We start from the raw sequence: 23,377 nt of genomic DNA on the forward strand, positions 1-23,377 counted from the left end.
CTTTTAATGTTTGCCGACGACTTTGTAATTCTGTCACAGACAGCAAAGGACTTGGATGGACAGTTGAACAGAATGGTCAGTGGTTTGAAAGGAAAATATAAGACGTAAGCAAAACAAGGAGAATGGAATGTAGCCAAATTAAATCAGGGGATGATAAGGGAGCCGGCAGGGGTGGCCGAGCTGTTCTAGGTGCTACAGTCTGGAACTGCGCGACCGCTACGGTCGCAGGTTCGAATCCTGCCTCGGGCGTGGATGTGTGTGATGTCCTTAGGTTAGTTAGGTTTAAGTAGTTCTAAGTTCTAGGGGACTGATGACCTGAGAAGTTAAGTCCCATAGTGCTCCGAGCCATTTGAACCATTTTTTGATGATAAGGGAATTAGATTATGAAATGAGATACTTAAAGTAGTAGATGAGCTTTGCTATTTGAGCAGCAAAATAACTGATGATGGCCAAAGTAGATAGAATATAAAATGTAGACTGGCAATGGCAAGGAAAGTATTTATGAAGAAGAAAAATTTGTTAACATCGAACATATAGATTTAAGTGTTGGGAAGTCTTTTCTCAAGATATTTGTGTGGAGTGTTGCCATGTATAGAAGTGAAACATGGACAACAAACAGTTTAGACAAAGAGAGAATAGAAGCTTTTGAAATGTGATGCTACAGACGAATGTTGAGGATTAGATGGGTTGATCACATAACTAATCTGGACGTACTGAATATAATTGGGGAGACAAGAAATTTGTGGCACAACTTGACCAGAAGAAAGGGTCAGTTGATAGCACACATTCTGAGGCATCAAAGGGTCACAAGTTTAGTATTGGACGGAAGTTTGGGAGGTAAAAACACTAGATGGCGACCAAGAGATGAATGCAGTAAGCAGATTCGAAAGAATGTAGGTTGCAGTAGCTATTTGGACATGAAAAGGGTCACACAGGATAGAGTAGCATGGAGAGCTGCACCAAACCAGTCTTCGGACTGAAGACCATAACAATAAGAAATAGTAACACACTTTCTAATTTATATGGTGCAGCATGTATGAGGCTACAGAATTTTTGCAGAATTTCATTCAGGATCTTCCCCTCAAGAGTCAGAAGTGTGAAGTTTGCTGAACCCTTATTGTCTATAAATGAGTAATAGTGTTAAAGTAAATGCATTTTAAATAATACACACTTTTGTCTCGTTTCTATGCATGTGATATCAAGTGGTAGCTGAGTTATTTGTTTTTCATTTTGTTATTACTTGAGGTACATCATGGGTGATGTGGGCTGTTGGGAGTTCGCAAGCAGACACCTTTATACCATAGGATATGAGACGAAGCTTCCAGCACCCCATCGACTGTTTAAGGCAGCTCTCAGAGTAGGCAACATCGAGAATCACCAATGAAGAATTTACTCAAGAAAGATATAAAGAAAATGTTAGTTTGTTTCAGTATTAATCTGAAAGCATAACTGCTCACGATCATGCAATAAATGTTCATGGTTATACAATACAGTGGAAACTTATTTAACAAGTATAAAAGAATAGTTAATGACTAATACATTGAAACTAAATATGTACCAAGACTATTTTACAAATTTGTCACTCAGAACACTTTCACTGGGCACACTCATCTCGAGTTCTGGGCTCAGGTGGATTCCCCTAGAACATCTCTTGTTTAATGAAACCTTCCTCCAAGTTCGTGATTTTCTTGGATAATGCAATCACACAACAATAGGCATGAAAGTGACAATAGTGGAGTGACAGAAAAAGAAAAATTAATCAACTGTGATGACAGCAGGCGAAAAAAATAGATCTGTGCTCCGTAATTTGATTGAATAAACCCACAGAGAAAGCATAGCATATAATGGCTTTAAAGTAGGGCAGTAGAGTGGCCTACTTGCCATACAATTGTGATCCCAATGAAAATGAACTGATTTGGGCGAAAATGAATTTCAGAGAACATCCCTTATGTTATCGCAGAGAACCGGATTGAATATTGCCATAAGGTGGAATGTTTAGAAACATACTATTGGGCAAATACTGAAATTATGGAAGTTGTCGTCAATGATATTATTTATGCAAGCTCGTCTCCCTTGAGTGGCAATGAATCAAAGCTATCTAGGACTGAGAATGGCATTAGTGAACACACGAATGAAACTTATGGCTTAGATGAATCAATTCTGGCACGTAATGTTTTGTTGTGTTCTACTTTTCAAGCATAATATGGTTAGAAATTTTCAGTAAAAGTATCACAGTCACTGGTTTTTTACACACTATTACTTTAGTCTTACATCTCTGTAACTAAATTAGATATGATTTATATACTTACTGCAATATATTTTGTAGCAATGAGTATCTTCACTGAACAATTACATAAATTACAATTTCAAATTTAATGACATTTATGTAATCACTTATCTCTGCATGTTATTTTTGCTTTCAGTTACAAGTCAACAGATGCTCTGAACATGGTGGAATCTCATACATAAGGCTGACTGGCTTTGCTGTGCCAAGAAATAGTATTAGTATGAACACAGACCACTGTGCTTGAATTGATACAGCTACTACAGCCAACGGAGAATGTTACTGGAGTGCGAGTGTAATGTTATGATAACATTGTTCTTAACATGATTAAATTGAGCTGTACCTTATTGATAGGTCGCGGTACATCTTCTGCATGCCATCTTTGCCTGTAGTGGACAGTGTGCTGTTATTGATGAAAGCAAGTGGCAGCGTGAAGAGTGTGTCGGATGGCGGAGCAGGGAGGGCTGTTCTGGCACAGTGTGTTGTGATTTGTGCTGTGCGATTTCTCTTTCGTATGTCTGGACTTCAGTATTCTGCTTGGGGTCGCATGTCAGAAAATAAGTTTTCATCCTGATGGCTCCAGAGGACATGAAGTGGCTGAAGCAATTTGTACTCTAAGTCAGTGGTTGTAGTGCCTTTTGTAAGAGGGAAGCATGCCGTCTTAGAACTGCGGTGAAGTACCTTGCTTCTGTTGAGTAAATTTGGGGACAGCGTGAGGTTCGCAAAATGTAACTCACCTTCATGGCTATTAGAACTCTAAAAATACTGGCTCAAGAGGCTTGCACGTGCTTGAACCAATTGCTTATTATAACAGCGTAAATGTGTGATTTTCTGTAATTAAGACATAGTGTTTTTACCTTCTTATATATGATGGCTTTAAAGACTTTGGATTAAGTTACCTCATTTAGTGCTGTGAGTGGTTTTGATGCTTGCTAAGTAACTTGTTAATTCTGAGAGAAAAGGGTTCATGCCAAGTTTTTCGTTTTAAGCAATGTCTGCTAGTGTAATTGAAGTTCGTTTGCCAACTGTGTGCATCCATTCAAATCTTGTTCATTTTCCATCCCACTTGGTAGTTCCTTGTTACCGTCACGGCATTGGGTATTGCTTTGGAACTGAATCCTGGTCCCTTTATTGATAAGTGGGTGTGTAATTATGCTCATAGCCATATTGTGTTCAGTTCCATGATTGAGGGATTAAGGATCATTTATGATTTGATTATTTGTTGAACTGAAAGATCCTTTACTTGCCAGGCAATTCTAGCAGTCACTGGCATGATGCACAGAATTGTCTTGATTACCCAGGAGGTGTCTATATCCGATTTACCCTGAGTAGCTACTCGAGTGCAGCCGATTGGATTATGAGGTCGCAGGTTGCACTGTCTCTTGATCAACATTGTACTTTCTTGTTTTTTAAGTGTGTGTGTGTGTGTGTGTGTGTGTGTGTGTTTCATTCCTTTGGTCAGTAGTGTTGTGGAACATTTTGTGATACCACAAAATTGTAAATTAGTAAGCAGGCTGTTACAAAATGAACTGCCAAATTGTGACACAATTTCTTCTTGTTGTAGCTGTCATTTTGAGCCAGAAATGCATTGTTCTTCTGACACATGAGCTTGTATTACAAATATTTTCTGTGTCCTAATAATTATTTGGTATCTCATTATAGGAATTGAAACTTAATGAGAAGTGCTTAATTCTCGAAAAACTGCAACAAATTTCTTTGCCTTTGTGATGTAGCTTGTTGAAAGTATTTTATTTCCTAAGAGTGATAATTAAGTGCAGCATTTGTTTGTTGTCTTTGAACATAGATATTTTCATAACAATATACACCCTCTTGGGTTTCCTATGTTTTAACAGTACAATGTGGGTCAGTGTGACAGTGCATTGAAGTCTTACTTGAAAGCAAAGTAAGTACTGCAGCACATGTTCGGGGATGTGCACATTTATGAACTTTGATCACCTCTGAGACTTGTTATAGTTCTTAATGTGTTTTTTAATTAATTGTTGAAAGCTTACAAGTAAATTCTTCTTAACTGCTTTGACTGGTCTTTTAAGCATACACTGTTCACAATATATATTCTGGTCACAAATGATGTTCAACCCTTACTTGGACTTAGTCCTCCCCCACCTGGACAACCCCACGCAGTAGATGTGTAACACAAATGGTGTTCAAAAAATAAAAATAAAAAATTGTACAGCAAATTAGCAGCACAACTGCATTTTTATTATAACTCTGAGTATACATTTATTTAGGCACTTAGCTTTCATAATTTTAAGTACATCATCTTGAAACATAGTTCAGAATTCAAATTAAGTAACCATGTAAAACATTTAATCATGTAATAACAGTAAGAATATTTTATCACATGTAAAAGAACATTAAAATTTACTGAGAAATACTTTTGTACTCTTTTGCAACAATATGGCTACATACATTTAACTTTCAAATAAATAAATATTATTAAATTCTATAGTTTGGAATAAATCACAGCTGAATATTGTGAAGAAAAGTTTTACTTTCTTCTCCAAAGACTACTAAAACAATATTGACGACCACTGGCACAATAAAAACAAAATAGTTTTTTTTATAGAGAAGCCGAGTAATTTCAGTACATTCCAGTAAAACAGAATATACATTTGAGTATTATAACAAGTGAGTATTATGACAGTCAATTAAAACAATCAATTGTATTTCCCAAGCTCAATTATTTTGCCCACTTAAATTATTTGGAGTTGATATTTGCCTGGAAAAGTCTGCTGTTAAAACATATAAAATGTAAATTAAATAAACAATTTCAGATCTCAAATGGCTGCACAAGTTTCAATTCCCATTAATGTGTGCAGCAATGAGGAACATTACACTCCACTTAAGAAGAAACCTCACTTCTGTTATGGGGACAGATAACTAAACTGTTCTCAAATAGAGAAATCTGGATTTTAATTATGGACTGGTAACATTTGCTTTTTATTAGTCATCTTATAGTGTCTTCACAGTGTGTTCACTTTCCAATAATATGCATGCTGACACGTTTGTAAGAAGTTTCTAAGGAATTTTTCCTTTTTGTGCATATGCAATAAAGGCCTTTCTGTAAATGGGCGAAATAATGAACTGTGGTAGCCAAAAAACAAATCTTCCCAAGTTGACAATAACCTTTCTTTTACTGTTAAGTCATTTTCCATTTTCTGCTTCCTGGAGTATATTTAAAGGATACTAATTTCTTAAACTATACAGTAACAGGGTTTTCTAAAATGTGTCACTTTTACATTCTGTACAAACAGAGACAAAAGCCAGCATTGAGTTGTAATGAAATGAAAAAAACTCTACCAAGTCAATTCCAACAAATAACAGGGCAAGTGGAAGACTAGATCATCAAAATCATATACATACAAACTTACTGTTCAGATCTAACTTACAGAAAAACTGTTTATAACAAAACAGATTTATCACCATTTTACGTGAATTCGCCTTTCCAATGCTACACAAACCCATGTTTTTCATTTCACAAATGCGAAACTGATGATTTAAGTACAGTTTAAAGGTAGTTAATTACAACCAGAAAAATTGCTTTATAACAGCAAATTATTTGCAAAATATGATTCTTAACAAACAGCATTAATAAGTCTAGGAAATTTCAACTCTGAAAAAAGAAAGCAATTCCTGCATATCAACAGCACCAGATTCTCACTCATTTATGACTATACAACAGTAGTTTCACTGTGTGTTTGGTCACTCACAGGTGAAACATGTAACTTTAATGGGTGGGTTGTATATTTTTCAGAGTGCTCTACATAGTTTGTGAGGTCAAAGCAAAAGGTTTCTTTCACTATGGGATCATTATCAACTTATAGCATATTGAATCAAAAAATAGTTTGTCAAGACATGCTCCACCGAATAAACACTTATCTCTGTATGCAAAGACAAACAACTGCATGAACATACATACATTTACAAAAGTCTCAAAAATAAGATGTGTTTTTTACATTAAAGTTGATGCTAAATAGCATGATAAATTATTTTCAAAAATTAAATATAAATCGTATAAAAACATACCGACATTTAAGTAAGGCCACTGCCACCCATGCTCTTAAATTGCCAAATAACAGATTTAACGTGTTAGTGTAAAATAATTCCATTACGAAAATATCCAAGCTTCCTCTGTCTGCAAAAATTTGCTGTATCACTACAAGACAATATTGTACTTTTCGAACAATGATAAGACTACAACGACCTTGGCTGATTTCTCATTATCCATTTTACTTCCAAAAATTATAAGTTCTCATAAATTCAGCTGCAATAATGTAGCCTCCTATAAATCATAATTCAGCTGTTAAATAGCAACGTTTTCCAGAACCATTAATTTACATTTGTTCCCTAAATGACAAAAATATCATATACTGAGATCCTGTAACGTCGAGATTCCCATGGCAAGCATCATTTGTCTGAAGAGTGAGTCTTCTCTATTCATTAAACTGACTGGTGTGTCAAACTCCACAACCTGAAATTAGTAGTAGTAATTTGTAAATTAGTTGAAAATGATTGCTCTGCATTTCTACTATTAATACTATTCTATTCTACTAGTTAATATTATGAAACATTAGTCCAACAAAAGATTATTAATATCAACTACTGATTCACATTAGTTGTCAATAGAGTGGAATAGGAAAATGTTCATCTGAACATAAAACACACACGAAAACCATAGTACATGCCCTACGGTGGATACCAATGCAAATCATTCCAGGATAAAAGACTAATGCTCAACACACACAAATATTTTGTAAGACAGGAAACATTAAGCACAAATAACAACTTACTACACAGTAGACACAGTGCTTTACAGTCTGCAGTTTGTAATAGCAAACAAATGTGATGGCCGTATGTATTAATTTGAATTTTAGATTATTAACTGAAGTTAATTTGCTTCATTAGTTGTTCAGTTTATCTAAGTTTACAAGGACCGTTTCACTTCTGAAGATAATAAACTATGGTTAATGAAACTTATATTGTAGAACTTGTGTCACCAACAATGAATGTTGAATTTCCCACATGAAGTAGTACCGATATTTCAGAGTTACTCGGACCAATATTGACAAGTAGTGATGGGCTATAACTGCGATTTTCCGATATCAGTGATTTCTGTGAATGCTACTTTTCAGTATCTGTTATTCTTAACTGTGATTTGTCGCAGTTAAGAGTCGCAGTTAAGGAACCTAGGTCGTGTATCCCTCCGCCACTGCTACTTCTGCGATTTCTGCTACTTCCGCGATTTCTGCGACTTCTGCGATTTCTGCTACTTCTGCGACTTCTGCTACTTCTGTGATTTCTGCTACTTCTGTGATTTCTGCTACTTCTGCGACTTCTGCGATTTCTGTGACTCCTGCGATTTCTGCGACATACCCACCGTATGAAAAAGTTACATCTGTCCACACAGAAAATTGCATCTCAACAAACCTGTCGTTGGTAAGTATGTTTTACGTTTGTTCTTCCGTTGGCTTTAATTTTGTATTGAAGAAACAACTGTGAAAATATTAATAGTGTAATTAATATGTAAGTAGCCATACAGTAGCGTAATAGTTCGCGTTTATAAAATGAATTCTACCATATTGTTATGTTCACAGGTACGCGAACTACATTTTAGACAGTAAAGTGATAACTCAAAATATCACTGTCAACAGATCTGGAGAAATTGCCACTGCGTCTTTAGACCATTTTCATCAGACGAGAGGTTAGTTTCTAAGTGTTTCGATGGACTTAATTACTTCAGTGAGATCGTTCTTGCAAATGTGAAATATACTCCATTGAGTGGCTTTCATCAGAGCAAATTTTAGCAATCTACTCTGTCAATTATATTACTTGTAATTAGTGACAGCAAAAATTGTTTAATAATCCTTGTGATTTTGCAGACACAGTCCTAACTCTGATTACTGGTAGCTGTACGTATCTATCCACATCAAGGCTGTTGAGAGAGACTCTTGAAGATTCATGACAGCTCTTAGAAGATTTTGCAGTTTAAAAGTGACATAATTGTGAAATAAGTGTGCAGATGAGTGATTAAACTGTGTTTTATTGAAGTTGTTGTGCGATTTTAAAGGAATAATAAATGTTAAATACAGTGAGTGAATAATGAAAATCTCATTTTCCACATGTTTAAGCCGTCCTATACCCGTAATTTTCCGCCACTTATTTATTGGTAAACACTAGTTGGAGAGTGACATGCTGCCCCTCCCCGTCTCCACAATCTTGGTGTGACACTGACCTGTAACATATCCCAAAGTCTACAATATGCATTTTGAGGCTGTTGATATGAAAGTGGGAAGTACAGATCTTCCATTTAAATCAGGAATAGGTTAAGTGCATTACTTGAAAGTAACACGGGAAAAGCTTACTTATGTAGGTGGTAGTAGTGTTGGCAAAAAGTTCTTGTGTGTGAAGTTGCCATGTAGAACACCAGGTGTAAAACTCTTATCCCGAGTCTTGAACTGTGTCGGAACAAAAGTGAGGCATTCATATGACCCAATAATACTGTTTTCATTTCACTACACTTATACAGATGTCTGAGTTCCTCTGTGTTAACATCACAAAGTCCAGTAGGCATGTGGAGTATTAAGCAAAACTGTCATATTGGAAGCAGAATCAAACACATTTGTTACGTTACTTGATATTTTCAGGAGAAAAAGGCAATGTTGCTTCTTATTAATATAATACTTTCAGAGTCACAGCTGTGTTTGACCAACCATAACTGATGCTGAATGTGCATGTTGTCATATAATGTGAAGGGCTTATTTCAATAGTGGTACAAGTCCATTACCTCCACTTTTCTGTCTATAATGCTTCTGAAATTAATGATCCAAACAAACATAAATAAAGGTTCTTCTCTAGCAAGAAGCCATATGCTTGAATATTTCTGGTATCTCAACTGCAGATTTTTTCAGCGCTCATTTAACTTTACGACTCTGTATCTCAAAATGAACAAAAATGGACTTGTACCACTAATGAAATAAGTCCTTCATATGCACACATAGCACACCGATCTCTTGAGGCACAAGGCTCTCATAACGAAGTACGTACGTCGGTCAACAGATGGCACTAGGAAAAGAATGTTAACTGCGCTTTTTAGTTGCTACTTGCGACTCTTAGTTGCGATTTGTCACAGAAATCGCAGTTTCTCGGTAGCGAATAGCGTAGTATGAACTTTGCTCAACAGATGGCACTGCTAACTGCGCTTTTTAATTGCTACTTGCGACTCTTAGTTGCGACTTGTCACGGAAATCGCAGTTGGACTCGACTGTGAATCGCAGAGACGAGCGTAGTACAGACTTTGGCCAACAGATGGCACTTTTAACCGCGCTTTTTAGTTGCTACTTGCGACTCCTCTTAGTTGCGACTTGTCACTGAAATCGCAAAAGCAGTGCTAAATTCGACCAACAGATGGCTCACGTCTTTGAATGTGAAATACTACTTGCGACTGCAAACTGTGACTGAAATCGCAGTTAGATTCTGTAAAGTTGTTATTGTGATATCTGCGACTTCTCACTCACTGTGATTTCTAACAGATACGCGATTTCCTGCCCACCACTATTGACAAGAATGCTTTCAATTTATTTCCTCGCAGAGATGGTAGAGCAGGTAGACCAGGCTGCTATACTATAAACTGAGACTTCCATTTTACAGCTTATGATACAGATTTAAGGATACCAAAGCTCAGCAGGACATTCAGTAATGTGAAGAAATTATTTTTGAGAATTACTAGAATACAATAGTGGCATCAAGGCTTGCATTAGCAGACTTTTAGGGATTACTATGACACAATTCAAACAACACTACTGGCTATTGAATCCAGTCTGACTTGCTGTACATTTAATAGAATGATTTTTTTTCCTTATCACTACATCATCTGTGTCAGTATTACAGATATAAAGTAGCTTTGCCTCTGATTCCAACAAAAATTGCCCCATTTGAAAGGTAAGGTTTTACCAAAGGTGATGGCTCGCTAGGCTTGAATTTCAAATTTCAAAATTCAAATAGCAGCGAGTAGTCCATTGCTTTATTGATGAATGTGGAGTAAACATGATTGGAGCAATGTCATTAGTAGAAATCCTCCACTTAAATTGTACCACACGTCAATTACAACTGTGTGTGAATAAATTCAAAATTTGTTAGCAACATATAAACAACAATCTGCACAGATAATCATTCACAAACAGCACAGGCTAAACTTCTGAGAATACAGAACAATAGCTGACCAAGCAGCTTCAGGTATGGTGAAGGAGTATGTAGCAGGCAATAATTAAGTTGTAGGTTTTAAGTACACAACAGGAATCAGACAGGACAGGTTCGGCAGCAAGTGAGCAAGTTTTTAGTGTATAGCAGGGTTAATATACAACACCTTGAAAACAGATTAAAGTGACTTACAGCTGCAAAGTTACTAACTACTGAATGTAAGTAAGTTTTAGAAACTCTTGGATCAATTCACATCAAAAGACAGTACTTTTAGTTTTTATTGGGATAAGCCGGGACAGGGATAGGAATGGTGTGAATTCACTGCGCACTTATTGCAAATTACGCAAAACATGTATTTCCATTATACTTCTTAATTGTTAAACATAGTAAGTAACTTACAAAACTTGTGACAAAACTGATTTTTGCAATATAAATAAACTGATAATTTTGTATTATGGTGTTGTTATTTATAAATGATAATTACATAACTATCCCGTCCACCTACAACTGCAACAAAACGATTGTGCAACGCACTACTCCACTTTCGATAAAATAACCTCCATTACATTCATAATCACTACTGACATGTAAACTCATGGTAGCATAAACATGTGTCCTTCACTGCTCATATTCCTGACTTCCAACTGCTTTACCTGGAAGTCTGCTAAGCAGGAAGAACAGGACCTTTTATAGAAAGAGCCAAAGCTGTGACTGGGGAGGTATGGGAAGGGAAATTAGCCATGTCCTTTTCAATGGAATCATACTAGCATTTGCCTCTTTAAAAAATTACAGAAACCACAGAAAACCTAAATCTGGATGGCCAGACATGAATTTGAAATGGCACCTGGTGCACGTCCAGCACCCTACAACTGTCCTACCTTGCTCAATTTCGTTAAGAGTGCGGCACATAGAAAGAGCCAACAGAAAACAGTATTTGTATTAGTTTTCGAGCTCCCCCCCCCCCCCCCCCCCCCTCTTATCAAAGTACACACACATTCATGCATCCAATGTTACAGACACTGAAACACGCACACCAGTGGCTACAGCAAGAGTCTCACCATGGCCACTGACTTATCCATTTGGGAGTGCATGAACGTGTGTGTGTGTGTGCTTTGATCAGAGAAAGAGCAAGAGCTCAAAAATCAGTATAAATAATTTTTTCTGTTCTGCATTTCTATGGACATAGCATGTAATACTTGGATACGCACCGCGGCACAAGGCTGCTGGCACACTACACTTTTAATATTGTGCCAACAGTACCTGCGTGCGCTGGCCAACAGAAGCCACCTGTGGTCACTTAACAGGCCGAACTTTTGAGCTTTCAGATTAAACTTCATACCACAATTTTAAGTGCATTTACTGATAGTTTAGTGTACTAAATACGTTTGCTGCCCCTTTATATCTGCAGAGTATCGTTATCTCTTAAGTAATTTCCAGCAAAAAACTTCTGAACCACTGTTTACATAGTTGAGAGTAGGCCTAATTTTTCGTACACGTACTTTTATTGTTTTCCAGTAACTTAATTGTCTTTCTGTCACTAAAATCGATTTGTACCATGAGTGTAAAGTGCCAGACGTGCCGTAGAATCGTTAGCTCCGGGGTCTGGTGTGATGGATGTAGTAACTTTTTTCATTGGGGCGATTGCAGTGGCATGGGAATTGGGAAAATGAGCGAGACTCATCAGTGGTTCTGTAGGCTATGCAGTAGAGATAGAAAGATTGTGGAACAGGAGGGGAAAATTGCTGCTCTTCAGGCTGAGTTAGATGAGGCTAGACGAGAACTGGGCAAGTTAAGGGGGGAGAAGGGTAAACAGGGGTGGGAAGTGGCAACAGGCATAAGGAACAGGCCAAGAAATTCTTCTGACAGCTTTGTTATTAACGTACAAAATAGGTTTGACTTGTTGCCTCAGTCAGAAACTGATGAGCCGCTCACAGAAGTAGATGTAGACAGGGCTCAACAAGCTTTCAGCAGCAAACTGAATAAGAATGTAGGGAAGTCCACAAAGAGAAAGAAAGTCTTGTTGCTAGGTAGTTCGCATGCTAGGGGTGTGGGCCAACTTCTGCAGGATGAATTAGGGTCAGAATACCAGGTCACAAGTTTTTCCAAACCTAGTGCTGGACTGGGGCAGGTTACAGAGGATTTAGGTTCACTATGTAGAGGAAGATACCGTGGTTATTGTGGGTGGGCCGGGCAACAGTATTGACAGAGATCCGGGGTACAGCATAGAGTGTGACCTGGCAAAGATTGCATCAACATTGAGTCATACCAGTGTTGGGTTTGTGTCGGTTCTGGAGTGCCACGACCGACCTCATTTGAGCTCTTCTGTCAGGAGAGTTAATTTGGAGTTGGAACGGCTATTTGGATCTGGTGCAGGGTCACACATTGGTGTGGTTTCTGTTGATTCACTCTGTAGGTGGGACTATACTAGACGTGGCCTACACCTCAACAAATAAGGGAAGGGTAAACTGGCTGGGCTGATAGCAGGAAATTTAAAGGGGGGAGGAACTACATCTCATGGTGGAAACCCTTTTTTGGTGTAAGATCAGTGTCCAGTGGGAAACTCAGCCAGGCAAGTAATAAAGATGTTAAAAAAGTTCAAAATACTCACAAAAGTAAAGTGAAAAATAATGTTAGTATATTTCATCAAAATATTGGGGGATTGAAGAATAAAACTGATGAGCTTCTGCTTTGTTTAGAAGATATAGAAACTGAGAATGTAATAGATGTACTATGCCTGTCTGAGCATCACATTGTCACTGATATGCAAAAGGTTAGCATCAGTGGGTACAAATTAGCTGCACAGTAGAGACAATATGATGAGAGGAGGAGTTGCCATATATATCAAAAGCTTCCACAGTGTAAAAAATTTAGAAACTAAAAAATTTTGTGTAGAGCAACATATGGAAGCATGTGCCACTGAACTTAAACTAAATGATGGCACTTTCATAATTGTAACAGTGTATAGGTCTCCCTCAGGGAATTTCCAGCTATTTCTAGAAAACTTGGATGCTTTGTTGTGCTATCTGTCAGACAGGGGGAAGCAAATTATCATTTGTGGGGATTTCAATGTTGAGTGCCTGAAAGAGTGTAATAGGAAGAATGACCTTGTAGTATTACTCAGTTCTTTCAATTTGAGCTCCGTCATTGATTTTCCTACTCGGATAACAAAGAACAGCAGTACATTGATAGATAAATTTTTTATAGACCAAGATAAGTTTAAGGACATAAATGCTTATCCTGTTGAGAATTGTCTTTCAGACCATGGTGCACAGCTAGTTACAGTACATGACATAGCTCCATGCATTATATCAAATCAGACTTTCAAAGCAGTGCGTTCAATTAACAATATAAATATTGCAAACTTCAGGGAAAGCCTACAGCAGCTAGACTGGGTTCCTTATATGACTACGTAGGCTTTCCCGGCGTAATAAGTTTTGAAAGTCTTTTCGGGTTTGCTGCCGGATCCTAAAATCAACTTGACTCGATATTTCGGCGATCCAACTATTCGCCATCTTCAGGAAATGCTGCTTCTGCTGATGAGTCCCGCTGAGAACTGACGCAAGATTGCAATTCGACGTCCTATATAGGCCACCGTTCAGTACATGGCGCATGCGCCGCCCATCACGGTTTCTGACTTCCAAAACAGGGAGGTGGCGCCGCCCTTAGTGAAACACTGCTGGCAACGATATATCGCAATCAAGGCCGCATCGAAGAACGTTCAGTTTTGATGCGAGATAATACAGGATTCCACGTTTTGCTAAGAGGAAACCCATTGTCCCTGTTGATTAAATTATCAGCCAACCTAATTTCGATCGCCTCTTTATACACACTATTCCAAAAACCGGAAATGTTGGCAATTACAACAGTTTCCTCAAATTTCATTTTATGTCTCTCATTCAGGCAGTGTTCTGCTACGGCCGATTTTTCCGGCTGTTGTAGCCTCGTGTGACGGCGATGTTCCACACACCTGTCATTCACTGTGCGAATATAACGGCCAACGTAAGCTTTCCCACATTGACACGGGATTTTGTACACCCCGGGTTTCTTAAGTCCCAAATCATCCTTCACAGAGCCGAGCAGAGCCCTAATCTTAGAGGGTGGACGGAACACACTCTTTTCTTCTTTATGCTGGAGGCTTATCGTTTAAGATTGGACGAATTTTAAGGAGTTTTAGCATTAAGAGTGTGTTCCGTCCACCCTCTAAGATTAGGGCTCTGCTCGGCTCTGTGAAGGATGATTTGGGACTTAAGAAACCCGGGGTGTACAAAATCCCGTGTCAATGTGGGAAAGCTTACGTTGGCCGTTCTATTCGCACAGTGAATGACAGGTGTGTGGAACATCGCCGTCACACGAGGCTACAACAGCCGGAAAAATCGGCCGTAGCAGAACACTGCCTGAATGAGAGACATAAAATGAAATTTGAGGAAACTGTTGTAATTGCCAACATTTCCGGTTTTTGGAATAGTGTGTATAAAGAGGCGATCGAAATTAGGTTGGCTGATAATTTAATCAACAGGGACAATGGGTTTCCTCTTAGCAAAACGTGGAATCCTGTATTATCTCGCATCAAAACTGAACGTTCTTCGATGCGGCCTTGATTGCGATATATCGTTGCCAGCAGTGTTTCACTAAGGGCGGCGCCACCTCCCTGTTTTGGAAGTCAGAAACCGTGATGGGCGGCGCATGCGCCGTGTACTGAACGGTGGGATATATAGGACGTCGAATTGCAATCTTGCGTCAGTTCTCAGCGGGACTCATCAGCAGAAGCAGCATTTCCTGAAGATGGCGAACAGTTGGATCGCCGAAATATCGAGTCAAGTTGATTTTAGGATCCGGCAGCAAACCCGAAAAGACTTTCATGGGTTCCTTATAACTTATTTCACGATACATTTTTAAGGGTATTTGAAAATTGTTTTCCCAAGAAAATAGTTAAACATAATTCCAAGAAAACATATAAAAAACCTTGGCTAACTAAAGGAATAAGAATATCTTGCAACCCTAACAGAGAACTATATCTAACAACAAGAGGGAGTGCTGACCCTGAAATTCTTCAATATTATAAAAACTATTGAGCGGTACTAACAAAAGTTATTAAAAAGTCCAGAAGCATGTGTATCATGTCTGAGATCAGTAACTCTGATAATAAAATTAAAGCAATTTGGAATATTATTGAAAGGGAAACAGGGCAACCAAGAGCACAGGAAGACTTTAGTGCTATAAAACTGAATGACAAGTGTACTAACAAACAATCGGAAATTGAAAATATTTTCATTAATAATTTTTTAAATGTTGTGGAGAAAATAGGATCTAGATCTTCACTAGAAGAGGCAAGGCTACTAATAGAAGAGGCCATACCTGTGCAGTTTGAAACAACTGTAATTCCACCAACCTCTCCCTCTGAAATCAGTAAAATAATAAACTCACTGAGAAGTAAAAGTTCTTACGGAATTGATGGCATTTCCAGCAAGGTACTTAAAGCTTGTTCCCCACAGATAAGTAGGATTCTCAGCCACATATGTAATAGCTCTTTGGAGCAGGGTGTTTTCCCCGATAGACTGAAATATACCATTGTAAAACCATTGCATAAAAAGGGGGATATGTCGGATGTCAACAACTACCGCCCAATCTCTCTTCTGACAGCTCTATCAAAAATTTTTGAGAAAGTAATGTATTCAAGAGTAGCCTCCCATATTTGTAAAAATAAAGTACTAACATAATGTCAGTTTGGTTTTCAGAAAGGCTTTTCAACAGAAAATGCTATATACGCTTTCACTGATCAAATATTAAATGCTCTGAATAACGGGACATCACCCATTGGTATTTTTTGTGATCTCTCAAAGGCCTTCGATTGTGTAAATCATGGAATTCTTTTAGATAAGCTAAATCATTATGGTTTGAGTGGGGCAGTGCACAAATGGTTTAATTCATACTTAACTGGAAGAATGCAGAAAGTTGAAATAAGTGGTTCATGTAAGGTTAAAACAACAGCTGATTCCTCAAACTGGGGGGCTATCAAGTACAGGGTCCCACACGGTTCGGTCTTAGGTCCTTTACTGTTCTTGATATACATTAATGACTTACCATTCCACATTGATGAAGATGCAAAGTTAGTTCTTTTTGCTGATGATACAAGTAAAAGAACCAGAGGTTGTACAGAGATTCAGGGAGAGCATAAGGGAGCAATTGACAGGAATGGGGGAAATAAATACAGTAGAAGAAGAATGGGTAGCTTTGAGGGATGAAGTAGTGAAGGCAGCAGAGGATCAAGTAGGTAAAAAGACGAGGGCTAGTAGAAATCCTTGGGTAACAGAAGAAATATTGAATTTAATTGATGAAAGGAGAAAATATAAAAATGCAGTAAGTGAAACAGGCAAAAAGGAATACAAACGTCTCAAAAATGAGATCGACAGGAAGTGCAAAATGGCTAAGCAGGGATGGCTAGAGGACAAATGTAAGGATGTAGAGGCCTATCTCACTAGGGGTAAGATAGATACCGCCTACAGGAAAATTAAAGAGACCTTTGGAGAGAAGAGAACCACTTGTATGAAAATCAAGAGCTCAGATGGAAACCCAGTTCTAAGCAAAGAAGGGAAAGCAGAAATGTGGAAGGAGTATATAGAGGGTCTATACCAGGGCGATGTACTTGAGGACAATATTATGGAAATGGAAGAGGATGTAGATGAAGATGAAATGGGAGATATGATACTGCGTGAAGAGTTTGACAGAGCACTAAAAGACCTGAGTCGAAACAAGGCCCCCGGAGTAGACAATATTCCATTGGAACTACTGACGGCCGTGGGAGAGCCAGTCCTGACAAAACTCTACCATCTGGTGAGCAAGATGTATGAAACAGGCGAAATACCCTCAGACTTCAAGAAGAATATAGTAATTCCAATCCCAAAGAAAGCAGGTGTTGACAGATGTGAAAATTACCGAACTATCAGCTTAATAAGTCACAGCTGCAAAATACTAACACGAATTCTTTACAGACGAATGGAAAAACTAGTAGAAACCAACATCGGGGAAGATCAGTTTGGATTCCGTAGAAACACTGGAACACGTGAGGCAATACTGACCTTACGACTTATCTTAGAAGAAAGATTAAGGAAAGGCAAACCTATGTTTCTAGCATTTGTAGACTTGGAGAAGGCTTTTGACAATGTTGACTGGAATACTCTCTTTCAAATTCTAAAGGTGGCAGGGGTAAAATACAGGGAGCGAAGGGCTATTTACAATTTGTACAGAAACCAGATGGCAGTTATAAGAGTCGAGGGACATGAAAGGGAAGCAGTGGTTGGGAAGGGAGTAAGACAGGGTTGTAGCCTCTCCCCGATGTTGTTCAATCTGTATATTGAGCAAGCAGTAAAGGAAACAAAAGAAAAATTCGGAGTAGGTATTAAAATTCATGGAGAAGAAATAAAAACTTTGAGGTTCGCCGATGACATTGTAATTCTGTCAGAGACAGCAAAGGACTTGCAAGAGCAGTTGAATGGAATGGACAGTGTCTTGAAAGGAGGATATAAGATGAACATCAACAAAAGCAAAACAAGGATAATGGAATGTAGTCGAATTAAGTTGGGTGATGCTGAGGGAATTAGATTAGGAAATGAGGCACTTAAAGTAGTAAAGGAGTTTTGCTATTTGGGGAGCAAAATAACTGATGATGGTCGAAGTAGAGAGGATATAAAATGTAGGCTGGCAATGGCAAGGAAAGCGTTTCTGAAGAAGAGAAATTTGTTAACATCCAGTATTGATTTAAGTGTCAGGAAGTCATTTCTGAAAGTATTCGTTTGGAGTGTAGCCATGTATGGAAGTGAAACATGGACGATAAATAGTTTGGACAAGAAGAGAATAGAAGCTTTCGAAATGTGGTGCTACAGAAGAATGCTGAAGATTAGATGGGTAGATCACATAACTAATGAGGAAGTATTGAATAGGATTGGGGAGAAGAGAAGTTTGTGGTACAACTTGACCAGAAGAAGGGATTGGTTGGTAGGACATGTTCTGAGGCATCAAGGGATCACCAATTTAGTATTGGAGGGCTGCGTGGAGGGTAAAAATCGTAGAGGGAGACCAAGAGATGAATACACTAAACAGATTCAGAAGGATGTAGGTTGCAGTAGGTACTGGGAGATGAAAAAGCTTGCACAGGACAGAGTAGCATGGAGAGCTGCATCAAACCAGTCTCAGGACTGAAGACCACAACAACAACAAAACAACAAGTATAGTAATAACATCCAAAAACCAAGAACTAAGTGATGTAATTGTAAATGATGTTTATCACAAAATTATTAAGTGGTTCTCTTTAAATTGTGATAAAATACAGTATATACAGTTCTGTACAGTAAATGGCACAACTCCAGTAATAAATATAGACTTTGAACAGAAGTCTGTAGCTAAGGTAGAATTTTCAAAATTTTTAGGTGTGTCCATTGATGATAGGTTAACCTGGAAGCAACACATTGATGGTCTGCTGAAACGTCTGAGCTCAGCTACGTATGCTATTAGGGTTATTGCAAATTTTGGTGATAAGAATCTCAGTAAATTAGCTTACTATGGCTACTTTCATTCACTGCTTTCGTATGGCATCATATTCTGGGGTAATTCATCATTGAATAGAATAGTATTCATTGCTCAAAAACGTGTAATCAGAATAATTGCTGGAGCCCACCCACGGTCTGGAGCCCACCCACGGTCATCCTGCAGACATCTATTTAAGGATCTAGAGATCCTCACAGTAACCTCACAGTATATATATTCACTTATGAAATTTGTTGTTAATAATCCAACCCAGTTCAAAAGTAATAGTAGTGTGCATAGCTATAACACCCGGAGAAAAGATGATCTTCACTATGCAGGGTTAAATCTGACTTTGGCACAGAAAGGTGTAAATTATGCTGCCACAAAAGTCTTTGGTCACCTACCAAACAGCATCAAAAGCCTGACAGACAGCCAACTGACATTTAAAAATAAATCAAAAGAATTTATAGATGACAACTCCTCCTACTCATTGGCTGGATTTTTAGATATAAATTAAGGGGGGTAAAAAAAGAACCTAAACATTAGTGTCACGCAATATTTTGTGTAATGTAATATCTTGTACAGACATCTTTTATTAACCTGACACGTTCCACATCATTACGAAGTGTTGTACTCATGATCTATGGAACAAGTATTAATCTAATCTAATCTATGCACATGGCATAGCATCCTCTGCACCATCTACTGGAGCCCTCCTATTTATAAGTGCACTCCAGCAGGCAATCACTCTCATAGTGTGCTCATACTTATTGTGAGTAACTGCTTGTATCAGTACTGGATTGGCTCTGTTTGCATCTTAAGTTCTCAACTGTTGTTTGCTTTCATGTGGAAGAAGAATAAACTTTGGTTCACAGTCGATTGTGTCTTTCAGTATAAGACAATTGGTGACAAGTGTGGTGGTCACTTCCATGCACTCAGTCTGTTTACTTGATCCTTTGATTCTTCTATCCATGGAGGCAGTGCCCCCAATCTCTCCTCGAGCAGCAGCAGCAGGCTCTTATGGTTGCTATCACAAACTTGTCCCCCACACTGACTACACATGCTTCAATGCCACTGGCATACCCACTGCCTTTTTCCCCTTAAGATTGTTGTTGTTGTGGTCTTCAGTCCTGAGACTGGTTTGATGCAGCTCTCCATGCCATACAGTAAAGCTGCATGCCCTCGGGAAAAATTACGGCTGTAGTTTCCCCTTGCTTTCAGCCGTTCGCAGTACCAGCACAGCAAGGTCGTTTTGGTTATTGTTACAAGACCAGATCAGTCAATCATCCAGACTGTTGCCCTTGCAACTACTGAAAAGGCTGCTGCCCCTCTTCAGGAACCACACGTTTGTCTGGCCTCTCAACAGATACCCCTCCAATGCTGCTAAATACTGGGAAGCTTATGTAAAGTGGCTTAAGCAACACATGGTATCCCTGATGCAAACATGTGAAAGGCTTAGTTCCTTTTGTGGATTTCTCCTTGGGTCTACCAGTTGTCGTGTCAGTCAGCTCAATTCCAGGAAGCAATTTTTGTCTGATGAAATGTATACGTTGTTGTCAAATTATCACCATAAATGTGTGTATGTCACAGCAGTACGTGTAGAGTTCTACTGTTGTCAGAAACAGCCCACCAATCCTACGGGACTTGGGCGGTAAAACTTCTTCGCCTCAGTCACAAATGTCACATTGTTACGAGCAGCCAGCACCTTCCCCAACGGCACAGTTCCACTACATAGTGAAACCAGCGATCAAGATGCGACGCGCGCCCTTGTTGCTGGTCCTCTCAATGGCACTTCACTGGGGAGTGGTCACCACAAGCATCCATATCCGCACCACTTTGTATAAATATCAGCATTCTGGACTACGGTGCCTGTATAAATAACTACACCCCCCGTCAAGAAGGTCACTTCTGTTCTGGCTGTATGCTGGTGTCAGAAATTAAAGTGCTTAAGCATGTAAGTGTTTTATTCACTAAGGTTTCTGCCTTCTGATTTGGACTTCACTGTGGTTTCAACATGAGAATGTTTCTCTTGTATTTCACTCTTGACTTATTAATTTTCCATGATTCTGTGGTACTGATGTCAATAAAGCCCTACAATGCTTACTGTAAATTACCTTAGACGAATCAAAGCATCTGTCTAATTTTTCAAGTCTCTATCAATCTGCTATGAAACTATTGTTTTAACTAGGAAGAGTTATCATCAAGGTTTTCTTCAGCATTAAACAACTTTCATGCACTCCTTAATCCCATCTAGTTGTAGAAGAGCAGTTCTTTGTTGTGCATATACTCCCAAATCCATAAAATATTTTCTGGAAAGCGAATATATCTGTTACCATCATTTTTATTCTGAGAAAAGTCTAGTAAGACAGAACAGCCTCCAAATATTTGCATGGACATGTGTGTTTGATGTTCAGCAACATTTTACACGAAATGTTGGAATACTTTTCTATACGAGTATTTTTCAGTCTCCCAGTTTCAGTTTCTGTATAGGACCATTTTTAACATTTACAATGAAAAACGTTAATGTTGTCAACAATAAGCTCATTTTTTCCTTAACTTACAATGAATATGCATAGAATAATTTCAATATCAAGACAACAGCTACACAAAATCTCTAACTCAGATGGTCAAAATATGTATGTTCATAATATTGTACCTTTCCTTTAAAAAAATTAATTTTGTTCTGATAGTAATAAATATAAGTAACGCAACCTACCATTCCAGCATCCATGACCATTACTCGGTTGTAGGTAGCCACTGTGTTAAGGCGATGCGCAATAGTAAGTACTGTGCAATGAGCAAATGCATCACGAACAGTTTGTTGAATCAAGAAGTCTGTCTCAATATCAACTGAAGCAGTAGCTTCATCAAGTAGAAGAATACGATTTTTGCGTAGTAAAGCTCGTGCCAAGCACACTAATTGCTTTTCTCCCACAGACAAATTTTCACCATCGGCTTCCACAGCAGTGAGGAGTTGCTTCTCTTCACGGCTTACCTGCACAAATGGAAGCAATAAAAGAAAGACAAACTAATAGTAAACAGAAGACAAAAAGTGTGCAAAAACACACACACACACACACACACACACACACACAAAATTGAAAGCTGCGAAGTCCAACTATGGGAAGCAAAATCATACACGATGTGATGGTTAGCTTTGAGTAAATAATAAGTAGCAGTTATCTGGAAGCATTATGAATGTGTGCTCAATACGATGTAAGGGCATACAGGTGGGCAAGTAATGACAAGTTCATCCCATGTAATAATTTACCAGACCTATTTCTCATAGCAACTTTAATACAACATTCAAGAACTTGCCGGTATTAATAACAAAGACTCTCTCTCTCTCTCTCTCTCTCTCTCTCTCTCTCTCTCTCTCTGTGTGTGTGTGTGTGTGTGTGTGTGTGTGTGTGTGTGTGTGTGTGTGTGTGTGTGTGTGTGTGTTTTAAACACCGACATAGAACTTCTCGGATCTTTAGAAAACAAAAACCAATAATAAACAGAATGACTACCTATCTAAAGCGCAGGTCCTTAATGATGTACATGGACAGTGCGGCTTGATGTCGATGAGTTATGGATACTGTTTACTGTGTTCACTAGAACAACAAAAGATGAACATTCACTGTGTTAAAATTAATTACAAATGAAAGCTGTAACTTTACTTACTTAAATCGCTGGCCATGTCTTCTTCAGGTACTATACCCCATGTTGTATAAGCCACTGGCAGCAATTCTCTTTTTCTATAACCCGGCAACTAGCTTGCTATGTCGGTCAGAAATATCGAGAGTGTATCAGCAAGGTCAGTTTTCATCCTCTCTTTTTACTGGCGATTTGAGCGATTTCCACAAGCGTTTGATATTCTGTGAGTGGACAGATGGGTTGTCCAATGACAGAAATTCAACAGAATGATTCAGAAATTCATGTTGAAGGTGCTGTATGACAAAATCATCTGTCATCACTTTCGTTTCCTGTCAATATAATGTGCTTTACCACAGAGACTGAAAGTTTTTCCACCCCTTTGAATAAACTCAAACTATAAAGCATTTGCACGATTCTCTTTCACTGCCGCCAAATATCCAAATATGTACAATTTCTTTTCTTCAATGGTCCTACTCTCTGGTATTTATTAGTAGATATATGTATTCGTCTCTTTCAACATCCTTGTTTCCTTTGACTTAACAGACTTCTCGGCAGAAACCATAGTAGCTGTACACGGTATTCGTGGACAACTGTGTTTCAAAAGCTGTCACTTGTCGTGTATAGTCTCTTACCCAACAAGAAACTAAAATGATGCTCTTCTCGGTGGATAACTTGGAACTGTTGCTGAGCGCATTAGAATTGCAAAAGAAAATCAGC

The 23,377-nt window shown here is 38.4% G+C and overlaps 1 protein-coding gene across 1 annotated transcript in view; it reads right to left on the minus strand.

Moving 5' to 3' along the window:
- Positions 1-4,470: 4,470 nt before the first annotated feature.
- The window catches only part of LOC126412811 (ATP-binding cassette sub-family C member 5-like), a 276,750-nt gene continuing 257,843 nt past the window's right edge, over positions 4,471-23,377 (minus strand). The window contains exons 25-26 of the mRNA XM_050082599.1: positions 21,738-22,016; positions 4,471-6,776 (exon numbers count right to left, since the gene is read on the minus strand). Coding sequence (XP_049938556.1) covers positions 6,669-6,776; positions 21,738-22,016 — 387 coding nt within the window. The 3' untranslated portion in view covers positions 4,471-6,668. The remainder of the gene's footprint in view (positions 6,777-21,737; positions 22,017-23,377) is intronic.

This window comes from Schistocerca serialis, chromosome 1, assembly GCF_023864345.2.
Source record: "Schistocerca serialis cubense isolate TAMUIC-IGC-003099 chromosome 1, iqSchSeri2.2, whole genome shotgun sequence".
NCBI classification, from domain to species: Eukaryota; Metazoa; Arthropoda; class Insecta; order Orthoptera; family Acrididae; genus Schistocerca; species Schistocerca serialis.